Source organism: Mchenga conophoros, linkage group LG19 (genome assembly GCF_057382185.1).
Source record: "Mchenga conophoros isolate Kocher_MC1m ecotype Shallow Benthic linkage group LG19, M_conophoros_male_GT1.1, whole genome shotgun sequence".
NCBI lineage: Eukaryota > Metazoa > Chordata > Actinopteri > Cichliformes > Cichlidae > Mchenga > Mchenga conophoros.
Genome location: NC_140544.1, coordinates 3,853,758 through 3,868,047, shown reverse-complemented (window position 1 = coordinate 3,868,047; position 14,290 = coordinate 3,853,758). Strand labels below are relative to the sequence as shown.

General features: G+C 38.9%; 1 protein-coding gene across 1 annotated transcript in view; it reads left to right on the top strand.

Moving 5' to 3' along the window:
• The window catches only part of prkd1 (protein kinase D1), a 70,133-nt gene extending 56,537 nt beyond the window's left edge, over window positions 1–13,596 (top strand). Inside the window, exons 18-21 of the mRNA XM_085257047.1 lie at window positions 3,938–4,098; window positions 4,344–4,450; window positions 10,538–10,623; window positions 12,821–13,596. Coding sequence (XP_085113173.1) covers window positions 3,938–4,098; window positions 4,344–4,450; window positions 10,538–10,623; window positions 12,821–13,051 — 585 coding nt within the window. The 3' untranslated portion in view covers window positions 13,052–13,596. The remainder of the gene's footprint in view (window positions 1–3,937; window positions 4,099–4,343; window positions 4,451–10,537; window positions 10,624–12,820) is intronic.
• The last annotated feature ends 694 nt before the right edge of the window (window positions 13,597–14,290 follow it).

Below are 14,290 nucleotides of genomic sequence, written 5' to 3'. Positions count from 1 at the left end.
TGAGGTAAACTACTACTAGAAGATCTGCTAGATCACTGTGGCTCTGTGACTACTGAGCTCTACTATGCTAAAAGTTATAAGTTAAGTTTTTATGTGTTATATTTAATATAGAAATAAATTAAAAACACAAGTATGACTTAGTTGATGCATCTGATGTATGCCTAAAAATAATTTGCATCACTTGAGATGGTTTCAGGTGACTAGAGCATCTCAAATTTCCAGGCATCAAATGTAATTTTTAGAAACCAAAACCAAGCAATGCATATGTAAACATTTAGTATAACTATTCATTCATATAATGTGCCAGTTTCATCAGCCTACCATTTTTAGTTATGACCACAGGTGTGGGAATAGGTTAGGGTGAAAAACTGAATTTCCTGAATTCTGGAAGAACACTAAAGTTTGAAAATGCTCTGCCCAGATGCTGATTGATGAGATGCAACAATGTCACTATATCACATAACCCAGGGGTCACCAACACGGTGCCCGCGGGCACCAGGTCGCCCGCAAGGACCACATGAGTCGCCCGCGGGCCTGTTCTAAAAATAGCTCACCATAACAACTTACCAGTAAGCTGCATCTATTTTTATTTTTTCTTGCTATTTTTTTTTAATCACAATTGCATTGGCGTTAATTTGTTAGAGATAATATATAAAAAAAATGTTTATTATTAAATATTAGATCATGATCTAATATTTAGTGCTAGCTGGTCTCCACGGAAACAGTTGCCGTGAAGACCAGCAAAGGCAAAGGTGAGGAGATGAGGAAAACATGGCGGAAAAAAGGAAGAAAACATATAATTTTCACAGTGAATGGGAGGAAGAGTTCTTTTTTACCTCTGTGAAAGATTCATGCGTGTGTCTCATTTGCGGGGCAACTGTGGCAACGGCAAAGCGGCACAACGTGGAGAGACATTTCCGAACGTGTCACACAAGCTACCATGCTAACTATCCAAAGGGCAGCACACTGCGAGCGGAAAAGGCCCGCGAATTAAAGGCAGGTTTGAGCAAACAGCAGTCTTTTTTCACGAGACCGGTGAAAAACTCTCAAAAAGCAACCGAAGCCTCATTTAGAGCTACACATTTCATGATTAAGAAAAAGAAGGCATTTTTAGACGGGGAGTATTTCAAAGAAGCAATGATGATAATTGCAAAAACTGTGCTTAAAGACGAGAAATATGGAAACGATGTAATCTCCACTCTCTCTGATGTCCAGCTGGGGGCAACTACAATTGTTAGAAGAGTGTCGGCTATGTCTGGGAACTTGGCCGATCAGTTGGATCAGGATCTGGCAAAGTGCAGTTGGTTTAGCATCCAGTGTGACGAGTCCGTCGACAGCAGCAGTACAGCACAGCTGGTGGTCTTTATCCGGATGGTATTTGATGGTTTCTCCACAAAAGAAGAACTTCTGACACTACTGCCGCTAAAGACAACAACGAAGGGAGTTGACATCTATAACGCGGTGAAGGAGTTTTTCGCGAAGAAAAAGGTACCGTTGGAAAAGCTGGTATCAGTGACTACCGACGGGGCTCCTGCTATGATCGGCCGACATACGGGATTCATCGCTCACTGTAAAGGTGACACAGAGTTCCCAAACTTCATGCATTACCACTGCATCATTCACCAGCAGGCGTTATGCGCAAAGGTGATCGGCTTCGAGCACGTCATGACTCCCGTCGTGAAGATCATAAACAGCATCCGCTCCAGAGCTAAACAGCACAGAACATTCAAGGTGCTATTGGAGGAGCTGTCAGCTGAATATGGTGACCTGCTACTACATACGGAAATCCGATGGCTCAGCAGGGGACGGATTTTGCTTCGTATTTTGTCACTTTTGGGTGAAATCAAGGAGTTCATGCAATCCAAAGGGGAAGACACATCTCTGCTGGAGGACACTGAGTGGACACTTGACCTTGCGTTTTTAACAGACATTACTGGGAAACTGAACCATTTGAACTGTGAGCTGCAAGGCAAAGGTAAGACTGTTGCTGACATGATTAGTGCTTTAAATGGATTTAAAGCCCAGATGAACATTTTCTCTGTGCATTTACAGAGAAAAAAGGTGCTGCACTTTCCCTCTGTGCAGATGGTGCTGAAAGACAATGCTTCTGCATCTGAGACTTTTGACAAAGTTGCAGAAAAGTACACTCAAGTCATAAACCGACTTGGTCAAGAGTTTGAGAACAGGTTTTGTGACCTTGATCAGCTTGAGCCATGTGTCTCATTTGTTTCCAATCCTTTCATGAATGTGGACACAACATGCATTGCTGAGCAACTAAGTTCAATGTTCAGCTTGGATGCTGGACAGGTGGAAATCGAAATTGTAACATTGCAAAATGACGTCCACCTCAAAGCCTATCTGGGTGCACCAAACTTTTGGTGCCTTGTTGACACAGAAAAGTACAGTGGTGTGTGCACAGCAGCTATGAAGGTTGCCAGCCTGTTTGGTTCAACCTATCTTTGTGAATCAGCCTTTTCTGACATGAACTTCATCAAGAACAAACACAGAACACGCCTCTCCGATGCACATCTGCAAGACTCACTCAGAGTTGCAGTGTCAAGTTATACCCCAGATTACAACACACTGGTGAAGAGCATGCAATGCCAGGTTTCCCACTAACAGACAAAGAAAGCCATATTAGATGTTCTCAGTGGCAACATTACAGTGTCATGTCAAAGTTGAATTTAATTATTGAAAAACAAATGTGTTTGTTAAGTGTAACATGTGACAATTTGCTTTAAAATGCTGCCAATTTGGTGAAAAGTTCTGTAAAATTTGAAAGTTGATTTTTTGTATGTTACATGCATACAAAAATAATGTATGTAACAGTGCATGATTTGTTAAAATTTGTTAGTGGTAAGTGAAAATGTTGTAGAAGTGATCACTTCAAAATGTAAATACTTGCAGAGATATATAGAAATAAAGCGTTGCATATTGATATTTATGTTTCCTACCTTGTTTCCTAATTGCATTCTTTATAATTATGGTGAAAAATAATTAACATAATTAGTGTCCGTACATAGATGAATATCATTAATTATTAATGATAACACATAATTAAGTTAAACTGAGGAAATTTGTTATTTGAGAAGTGTGTGTCAAACTGGTAGCCCTTCACATTAATCGGTACCCAAGAAGTAGCTCTCACTTTCAAAAAGGTTGGTGACCCCTGACATAACCTGATAAATCCATGTGGTTCTACAACCTTACAGAGAGACAATTTTGATATCCACTGAAACCACCTTGTGTGGTTATTGCTCGATAAATAGTTATTGATTTTTCCTACATTAAGACTCCAAAACTAAGTCTCAGTATTTGAGTATCAGGATGTATCAGGATGGAGAGACAGCCCATGAAACAACTCGAAATACATTTAGACAACGATGTGAGATTGCATGTTTAGGTCTGCAAAAGAGAAATGATTCATCACAACCTTGAAAAGAGCCAACATATCCATAATAATTTCCATCTTCCTCCTGAGTGTGAGTGAATCATCCAGCAAGCTAACAGCCAACAGTTTTTTTTTAACTTTTAGTAGCTTCGTTACACTTAGAATCAATCCACATGTCCATTTAAATACTAACACCAGGTTCTGGCTACATGATATTTCTTTCTGGCTAGATGGTTACTATGTTAGATCAGGTGGTTAAAGAGTAATAAATTCCTGTCCAAGACACTGATAAGCCTCACATTATAAAGACAAATGAATGTCAAATGTGTCACACTACACAGAAAAATTGACTGTTTTAGACATTTTTTGTGACAAACCCCATGTTTTTACTACATATCACTGCTATAGTCTAGTATTACCAGTCTGACAGTTGTGTAGGTTAAGACCATAGATATAATGCTGTGAAATGACCAGCCAGCTTTTACATTGTTTTACTTTTACCTCCACTACTAACAGCTTTAGTAATTTATATTGCTCCTGCTGCAGGTGAAGCTGTGTGATTTTGGGTTTGCTCGAATCATTGGTGAGAAGTCATTCAGGCGTTCAGTGGTCGGAACACCAGCATATCTTGCTCCTGAAGTTCTGAGAAATAAAGGCTACAACCGCTCTCTGGACATGTGGTCAGTTGGAGTCATCATCTATGTCAGGTAGGATGATACCTTTACTGATAAACATAATAGTCTGAGTAGATTTTGGTTTAAAATTGTATTCTTCTTTCTGCTTGTCTATTTCTGAGTTTTTCCTTTATCTCATCCTTCTCCTTTTTTAGTTGTGTTACTGTAAACACAATGTAACATCTATAGGATACTATCTATACTTTAATGAATTTCTATTATTATGAAAAGATTAGTGATAAATGTGCAAAAAACTAAAAGTATTTATGTTTTTGCAGTCTCAGTGGGACGTTCCCTTTCAATGAAGATGAAGATATTAATGATCAGATCCAGAATGCAGCCTTCATGTACCCCCCTCACCCCTGGAAAAAAATCTCCCAAGAAGGTGTGGCATGTTGCTGAGCCTCTCAACCAGAAGTCTACAAGACCTAAAGCTAACCCACAGAAAACCTACTTCATTCAAAAAAGATCTGACATGATGAGTAACATCTATTTGTGACATAATTGTCATATATATCTCTCCACAAAAATGTCCAAACTATCCTGGACGAGCCCCCATTTATGTTTTACGGCCTGGCTCAAGCCCTGTGTTTTCTTCTGCTTGTTACTGGTCCACCTGTGTTACCTCTGCGTGTCTTCCCTATGTTGCCTCAGCGTTATCTCTGTCAGCTTTCCCTGTTTCCCAGTTCCTCATCCCCCGGTTCTGCTCCACCCTCAGGTTACATGTTGTGCTTAGTTTTCCCAAGTTTAGGTGTTGTTAGTTTTCTCTGTTCCACCAGTTTGCAGTATTGTTCAGCCGAAGCCTCGCTGTCCGTTCAAAACATTCTCCTGCATCCGTGTCTGCATTTGGGTCCTCATTCTTCTATCATTCCACATGTCTGTTGCCGCAGCCATGACAAATATGGAGACTAATACCAGAATTTAAATGAGAAGAGGTTTTATTATTATATATAGCACCTTTTATTATTTATGTAACACATTAGCTAAAATAGCTGGTAATACTAAAACAGAGACTACTGTGCCTCCATGAAAGCCTGCCTCATATATGCCTTTATCCACACCTGACTAGGTGTGGTCAATTAGCAACAGCTGAACACTCCTTCACTACCACTTCAAAGAGATTAGGGGCTGCAGAGGGGCGCAACAAGCTAGGTTAATGCATGCATCACTAATAAAGAAGCCTATTCTTTCAGCCAGCAGAGGATAGCTTCCCTGGTTTCAAAGATGAGCTGAACATTGCTGGTGTCAGTTTCTTCTAAAGCATTTTTACTGGAATTATCTGAGAAAAATAGTTGCAAGGTTCAGACTGTCAAAGAAATCAGTGCTCTAGTTTTGGTATTTTATTAGCCTGTCATTAGCTTGTATGTTATGGACACTAGTTGCTAACAGAGCTTGCTAGCCTTAGCTTATGACATGGCACTCTGGAATCTTATCCAAATATAGGTCGTGTCCAAATTCATGGGCTGAGGACCCAGCCTTCGCGGTCTACGTGGGCCGGGTCGTCAGAAGGTCGGGTAGGCCGGAAGTAAACGGCTGGGGAAATTGGATGGTCTAGCCTTCTGATTAGTGTCACCGCTGTCTCGGTGGAGTTTAATAAACTCAGCTGTCTGCTCCTTGCTATCTAAAATATAACAGGACACTGGCGTAAATTCTCGACCGTCTCATACTTCTGTTTAATCAGTTTTCTATTTGACGTTTAGTCAGCTGTGTAAAAACCAAGGAGGGACCCACCCGGGGGATTAATAAAGTTTTATTTTATCTAATCTAATAACTTTAATCTCAGCCAAACCGATTTACTCACGAACAAACAAAACACTGAAAAAAGCCCAACAATAACATTTTTAGGTTTTCTAAGTGACTTAACCCGAGTAGCGAAAGTCCGCGGTGATCTGAAAATGATGTGCCGGGAGTTGTGCCGTTCTCGGCCGCATCAGTGACCCTCGAGCTCCCGGTTAGCTATCGAGCTGGTGGGTAGCAGACGTCTCCGAAAACGTCGAAGCACTTTTGCAAATATGCGATATCTTGATAAACCGAGCAGATATTTGATGTTTACACAGCTACTTTCTCGCCTAAAAAAATGTTAAAAGTTTATTTTGTGACCCAGAAAGATTAGTATGAGTAATTTTAAAACTTAGTAGCGGCCGCCATTGTTGGAAACTGGAGTTTGGCTGGGCCGCGCTATGAATTCTGGGATATGGTGGGCCACGAAGGACACACCCGACCCATCCTTCAAATTTGGGGAAAAGGAGGACGCATTTGTCGGCTGCATTCGGAGGAGTCTACGAATTTGGACAGCCTTCGGCGCGTCGCTGTGACGTAATCGGTCTACAAATGCGGCCTCAGGAGGATGCAGCCCATGAATTTGGACACGACCATAGTCACTTTTGACCAGTGTTGGGGAGTAACGGAATACATGTACCGCCGTTACGTATTTAAAATACAAAATATGAGTAACTGTATTCCGTTACAGTTACCGTTTAAAAAGGTGGTATTCAGAATACAGTTACTTTGTTGAAATAAATGGATTACACTGCGGTACTTTCCTGTTTCATATTGTGGTGGGTCAGGACTGTTTCGGTTTTGTTTGACAGCTACGTTCTGTAGTTCCAGGCGGCAGCGTTGCGGTTGCCATGGTTACAGGGTGACGCTTTCGCTCTGCGTGTTTCCTGGGTGAGAGAGCGCCTTTTTGTTGTTGTTGTTGTGCTAAGCTAATAGGCAGAATGCAGAATGTAGCATCATAGGCAGTGTAGTCCGTGCTGCAGGGAGAATGGACTGCCATACTCGTTATGTGTCTGTGAGCGCGAGGTGGGAGAAAAAGGAGAGTCGAAAGGTACGAGTTGTCATTGAGCAAAAACGGGAGCTAGAAGCATGTAAATATAATAATAACCACTGCAGCCCAGTTGTAAGTAAGCTATTAAGACTCGACTGTACGCTTTGTTCGTGTTTTCCTCCGAAACAATAAGTTCCGTTGGAGCAGCCTTTCAACACCTCTCTCTGTCTCTCGCAAGCAGAGTTGACCCAGACAACAAAGTAAAGCTATTTTTCGGCTACGAGCCCGACACGGAACCCATATTAGTCAGAGGTCCCTTTACTACGGTTCGGAGCCGCGGACCTTCAGTAATAGTAATAAATCACAGCAATAGTACATTCACATAGTTGTAAAATGTAAGATAGTATGTTAAGTAATCCAAAGTATTCAGAATATGTTACTCTCATTGAGTAACGTAACGGAATACGTTACAGAATACATTTTAGGGCATGTATTCTGTATTCTGTAATGGAATACCTTTTAAAAGTAACCTTCCCAACACTGCTTCTGACACTAAAACTAACAAAACAGCAGCCAAAGCATTAATACCAAAGCTTCAAAATTTAGAGACCAATACCTGTTTATTTCTATGTCTGGATTTTTAAATTAGAATATATTAAACAGGCAGATTCATGTCTGCGAGACTGACTGAAATGTTGAATGTGTGATCAAAGATGAATTGCTTGTTTCATCTTTCTGTATGACACCATGTATGACAGCATACAAGCAGAGGTAATTATGTTTTATGTTGCAGTATAATAACTCCAACATTTCCTTGAAATCAGTTCAAGCCATTCTCTGCTGCTGTATGACTCATGTTGTTGCCGTCATTGTCTCTAAATGTGTCTGCCGTGTGTGTTGGCTGGAATTGTCCTGTTGACTATGAGACAGATTTAAAATCGCCTGACTCACTCACTCCTAAACCGGATCCCCGAAGTGCTCTTAACCTTCCCTCCACCTCCTCATGCTGCCAGAATGACTTGAGCTGTGCTTCAAAATAAATACAAGCCATTTCTGTTGGCCACAGGAGGATTAAATGTCAGGGAATAAACTCTAAGTGCGCCAAGAAATGTGCGTTTGCAAAGATCAGTTTTAAATAAGACCCTTTTGCCTACAAGCATACACAATTCAAGTTTTTAAATGGAGATGAAATAAAGTTTTGAAAGTCTACCACATTTATGGTCATGCAGAGGTAGTCTTCCTCCCCCAGGAAAAAAGTATTTTGTTTTACCTTTAAAGGTATAATGGCACATCACTGTGCCATTATATACCAGCATTACCTTAGTGGTACCCTCTAAGGTATTGCCATTGAGCCCTTTATGGGGCAAAAACTTTGTATGCTTCTTTTTTGTAGCTGGTGGTGCAGTCATGAAACTCTGACTACAATTCTGCACCTTAATGAAGGGGACACTTGTTACCCATTCATTGATGAAGGTGCTACTCTTTAACTGCCATTACCTGAGACTCAATAAGATTGCATTAGCCAACCTTCTTGCACATCCCAAATAATACAAGTTGTTTTTAAAGCATGCTGGGGCTTCAGATGATATTATACTAGTACATTTATAAAATATAATTGATATAAAGAAGCAGCCAAAATTAACAGAAGTATACACTAATAACTTTTTTAATATCTGCAGCTTTTAATGATGATGCAATCCTCATTTCTAAATCGTAAATTGCAAAGAGAAAAGACCGAGCTCTCTAGTAGCAGGTCTATTTGTGATAAACGGAAAAGAAAGACCAAAGACAGAGCACTGTGTTCACACATTAGTGCAAGGATATTTTGTACACTGCTCAAAAAAGTTAAGGGAACACTTGAGAATTACAATATAGCACAAAGTCTGGTAAACTTCAGGTATATGTATCTACCCAGTTAGAAGGCATAATCTATTGTGAACCTAGTTCACTTCCTTTGATCCAAATAAAAGCGATAAAGGATTCCTTGGAGAGGCAACAATAGGGAAAATATTAATTAAAGTTGATTTAATTATTGACAATTATTTAAATTGTTTGCATTTTACAATTCATTCATTTGTTTTAAAAAAATGTTTAATTCCTACATATGCATATCACACTACATGAGAGATATATGTTGTATAATTTATCATTTACAGTTATATACAGTTCATATCCTCTCTTTCACTGGGATTGCACTACTTCATATTTAGGTTTATTTAGGACCATAAATATTTGACACAGATTTTGTTATTCTCTGCACATCACCATAGAGTGCAGCTTTTAAATATTTAATTTAAGGCATTTAACAAAATGTTGCAGATATTATTTCAGGGATTATAGTTATTTTCATTTTAGCTATTTTATAGGGCTCAAAATGACAATCTAAGATAGCTTTAAACATGAGAATTGTTTTTAATACTGTGATGAAAAGCCTTTGCAGTCAGTGACTGATTGAAGTCTAGAGTCCATAGATATCAACAAATGTTGTTGCTCTTTTGAAATGCTCTACCAGGTCTGTCAGCAGAGTATCGGCCTTAACACTTCAGAAGTCATTCTGCTACTTTTATCAGGATTAACAAATACTAATGACCTAGTTCCAATGGCAGTTATACATGACCATGACATAGCATTGGCTCCACCATGTTTGACAGATGATCTGCTTGACGGCATGAGAAGTTCCTTTTCTTTTCCATACCTTTCTCTTTATATAATTCTGGTTAATCTTAGTTTCAAAACTTTTGATCTCTTTAATAGGATTTGTTTTTGTTTTGCTTTGTTTGTTTTGGGGCCCTTCTGACTTCTTTAAGTTTTGTGGAAAAAAGTCCAGTTGCTTTCTTTCCAACCTCCTTAGATATAACCATAACCTGGATGACTGAGAACTTTATAGATGTTTTTCCAAATGTCACCAAGAAATTCACACATCCATGCCCTTCTCTTCCCCACTGCCCTCTCCACTCTTCTCTGAACCCCTTGTCAACACAGGAATCAAATATTCTATATCTACATGACAGAATTTTCTGAAATCTATACTTTAGGTGGATTTGGCTTAAAAGTAAGGAAACAACTACATTTCAAAATAGGGTATGGATAGGGTATAAAAGGTGTCCCTGGGATGTCGATCTGGTCAAGTAATAACAATAAACTATTTCTCATTATTTATTCACAGTTGTATGTCTTTAAATCAGGTTTCTTGTGAGACTAAACACTGCAGTTCAATAACTGTTTAGAATGACTGTAAACTAACATTGTTATTCTTTGGCCTTTGGTTTGGATTATCCAAATTATGAGGTCATGAGACAGGTCTGGGAAACAGGAGAGAGCCAGTGCTGCTGAGGAGTTAAGGAGAGGTGAATGTATGTGGTAAAGAAACTTGAAGAACTAGGAGAGTCCATCAGTTTGTGGAATGAGGATCTTAGGTTTGTAGGGGGGGTGGGTTCATATGGTAGTCCATTCATGTGCATAATACCAAGTGATGGAGGCCTCTGTAGACCTGAGGGGCCTTGGGGTCCCAGAGCTGTTCAGACCACTGACCCCTAAAGAGAGGTTAACATCATGTTAGCTTTGCTCATTAGCCCTGACTGGCCCATGACCATGGGTGGGCCTCAACCCCAAATTCTCCTCCTACTAATACTCTGCACTTCCATTCTCCCCCTGTGTTCCCTATGTTCTTTCTTTCTTACATTCTTGTATTCCTCCATGCAGCGATTGACCTGATCAACAACTTGCTGCAAGTGAAGATGAGAAAGAGATATAGTGTTGACAAGACACTAAGCCACCCCTGGTTGCAGGTAGGAAATCAGTCATTTGAATAACTCCATTAAAATCAATTTGGGAGCATTTTTCAAGTTCAATACAAATCTGTAACATAACAATCAAGAATCAGTCAATAATACATTTCAGATTAATATAGCATCATCCAAATCATATAAAGGGTTCACTTTATATGATTACTGTTTCAGTTAAGATTTAGAGCTTTCATTAACCCCATATGTGTAGCATGTAAAAACATTTTGGAGTTTTGGGAATTTTTTTCTTTTTGTTTACTTAACATCAGCAACCTTAATCCATCTTGTTTAACTAAACTTTATTGTCTGCAGGCAAAGTAAGTGGGGCCACATTAAGGTCACAGCTTCTGCAGTAATCAGGAAATGCTGTATTGTGAAAAGGATTTCATTCTGGTATAGCAACCCGACTAGACTTCTGACACACATGAAGTTCCAAACTGAATTAACTGAATGAGTTGAGAACATGTAATCTCACATTCTTTGAATGATATGTAGTGAATAAGAATTAAACATCTAGTTGTTGAATCACAATGCATTTCACTTTGGTATGGGATAAAAACCAGAGGCACAATTCCACAATAATGCTAATGCTGCATTTTATTTGCTATCTGTTAGATTTATATCTTATGTTGATGATAATCAGAAAATATAGTGTAGGTAAAAAAAACAAACAAACAATTTTTGTGTTTACAGCCAGTTTTGCTTCCCCCACTGAGCCAGAAAATCTGTTCATGTAGTTATGGACCAGTTTAGGCGTGAAGTTGTAGTGCCTAAACTGTTCGAAAGTTTAGGTGCTACAACCTCAGAAGCGTGGTCACCTCTGGTTTAGAGTGTGGAACAGTTAGGAGATCCTGATCTGATGATTGGAGAAGATTGGAGAAGTATGATAAAAACTATTTTAAAACAGAGTGACAGGTTCCAGGCTTGAACTTTGATCTGATTCCACTGATTTTTGCCAGGAAAACAATTAAGAAATTTCCACAATCATCAGATGATGTTGTAGGAAAACTGCACAGAGCAGGCGTAAAAAGTCTGTTGATAGTGCTAAAGAGGAAGCTTGCATTGCACTTATTATTGTTAGTCAAGCCAAACAAGTAGGATGTTATGCATATTTTACAAGTTGAGTGAATGTGGTTAGTAGGTCCTTTATGTGCTGCGAGTGCACATAGAAGGTTGTATTTGGTTCAGCTTTTCTGCAGTCTGTTCTGTGATGATGAATATAACCACTCATCCAAGGGGAGGAAATTACAGCATGAGCTAATTTGGATTTTTACATTATCAAGGGCTAATGTACACAGATTATTAAATCAATTCAGAGTTGAAAATCTAGCTGCCCAAATCTAATTAAAGATAATTTGCATCTACCTCTGTGAAGACAAACTGGTTGTAGAACAGACATGAAGAGCGAGTTTAAGGATAGGACAGGAGCAAAAACAAGGTCCAGGATGTGTCCAACATCATGAGTTGGACCATTAACCATGATGGACCTAATAAAACAATTTTGCAGTATTAACATATCTGGTGGCATGCAAAGAGATTTGAATACTCTGTAAGGAATTCAGTAGGGGATTTAGGAGGTCACTAGATAACAATATATCCATCCCTTCATTCTCTTTCAACTATCACAGGATCACAGGACCCTGAACAGGTCGCCAGGCTGTTGCAGGGCTAACACAGAGAAACAGACAACTTTTCACATGCAAATCCAAATACAGGCATTTTGGAACAAACAGTTAACCTTACTAACTGCCTATGGCCTGTTTGAGGAAACTGAAGTACCTGGAGCAAACCTGGGCAACCATTAGGAGAACATGGAAGCTCTATAAAGGAAGTCCCTGGTTAGATGGTGGATGTGAACCCAAAACCTTGCTGCAAGGCAAAAGTGCTAACCACTGTCCCAACTGAAAGTACACTTGCTTTGTACACTTATAAATGATAGTATTTTGAATGACACTAATCAGAAGTAAATGGAACACAATTATCTATATATTATGTATTTGTCACCACAACCAAAGTTTGTGGTTTTCAGACTTTCACCACAAAGTTTTCAGACAAACGCAGACAACGAGAAAATACAACCAGCCACCCATTATCTGATTTCAAAAGTGTTTGCTATTTGTGTTTTTTGTAAAAGAGAAAAGACAAGATAATGGTGTTATTAAATTATTTAGGCTATGGGTGTGTTCATTTTCTCCGCCAGGACTACCAGATGTGGCTGGATCTAAGAAACCTTGAGTCTCGGATAAACGAGCGCTATATCACCCATGAGAGTGATGACCTGCGATGGCATCATCACGCCCAGCTCAGCGGCCTAGACTACCCCATGCACCTAACCAACAGCCCCTGTGGTGAAGTTGGACAGGGGATGAAGCGTTACAAGGAAAAGGAGGAAGAGCTGGAGACCCTCAGTGAGAGGGTGAGTGAACTATGAGGAAGTAAGAAGACTTATTTTCCAAACAACATGAGAAACAATGACTATCACAAAATGAAAAAAGCACAAAATGAAAACTTACAAAAAATTAGATCCTTACTTTACTTCCATAAATCATAACGAATCTTATTCTAATTAATCTAATTAACAAGTAGTTGTTTCGTATTTGCAAGATAAGGCTCTTAGAATTACATCTGTAATGCTAGAGTCACTGCATAATTAGGAGTTAACAATTTTGTATTTAATTAGAAGGTCCTTGTGTTATTTATCCCATAGTTTTTTTTTCAATAGGGTTGTGAAGCTCAAACTATTTATTACCTTTACAAGGCACAGAACTTTCAAATATATTTGAGATTATTGTTATATGTAAGGATCTTGTAATTATTTTTATGTAATTACAAGTCTTTTGTTTCCTGATTTCAAAGAATTATTCTCGCAATTTACAAATGCAACATTTGCTCCTTTTAAATCTCGTAGATGAATAAGCACCTTGATAAACTCACCCTATCCCAGAATACCAAAACAAAAATCCTATGTTAAGGCAATATTGATTTTTGATTAAGAGGTGCGAATTTTTCAAATGACTTCTTAATTTTGACTTTAAAAAAGTTAACGTCATGCAAGATAGTATAATTACGAAATATACAGTGGAGACACATATGATCCACTGTTGTAATTACTGGATCATTATTTCATGCAATTTTTTTCCCTTTGTAATCTTTATCCTTATTAAATGTAGTAAAATAAATTTAAAACAACATAATCGTTCCATCCTTAATTTGTTGCTATGAAACAAAAATGTCATTTCTCCATGAAGAGCTACAAATTACAGTACTGGGCAGAAATCTTGAGACATCTCTCAATTCTTTATGTTTTGCTTGGGAAATGGCAGATCCGTGCAGTGATTTATAGAACAGAATTCTGTTGAATGGGAACAGAATGTAAGGTGAAAACACCTGTGCGCACACTGCTTCAGTAATGTTGAGGTCTGGGTTGTGGCTAGGCCAATTCATGGCAGGTGGGGCTTTTTCTACCAAAGTATGCTTTACTATACTGACTATGTGTTTAGGATCATTGTCGTCCTGGATGATGACGCCACTGGCAAGTATAATAGTGCATCAAAATCTGATGCAACCATATTTTCATAAATTTTGGTAAGATCCCAAAAACCATCATCTGACTGACTGATCTTTTCCTATTTCTTAATGACATGATTTCATATACTGATGATCTGCTGTA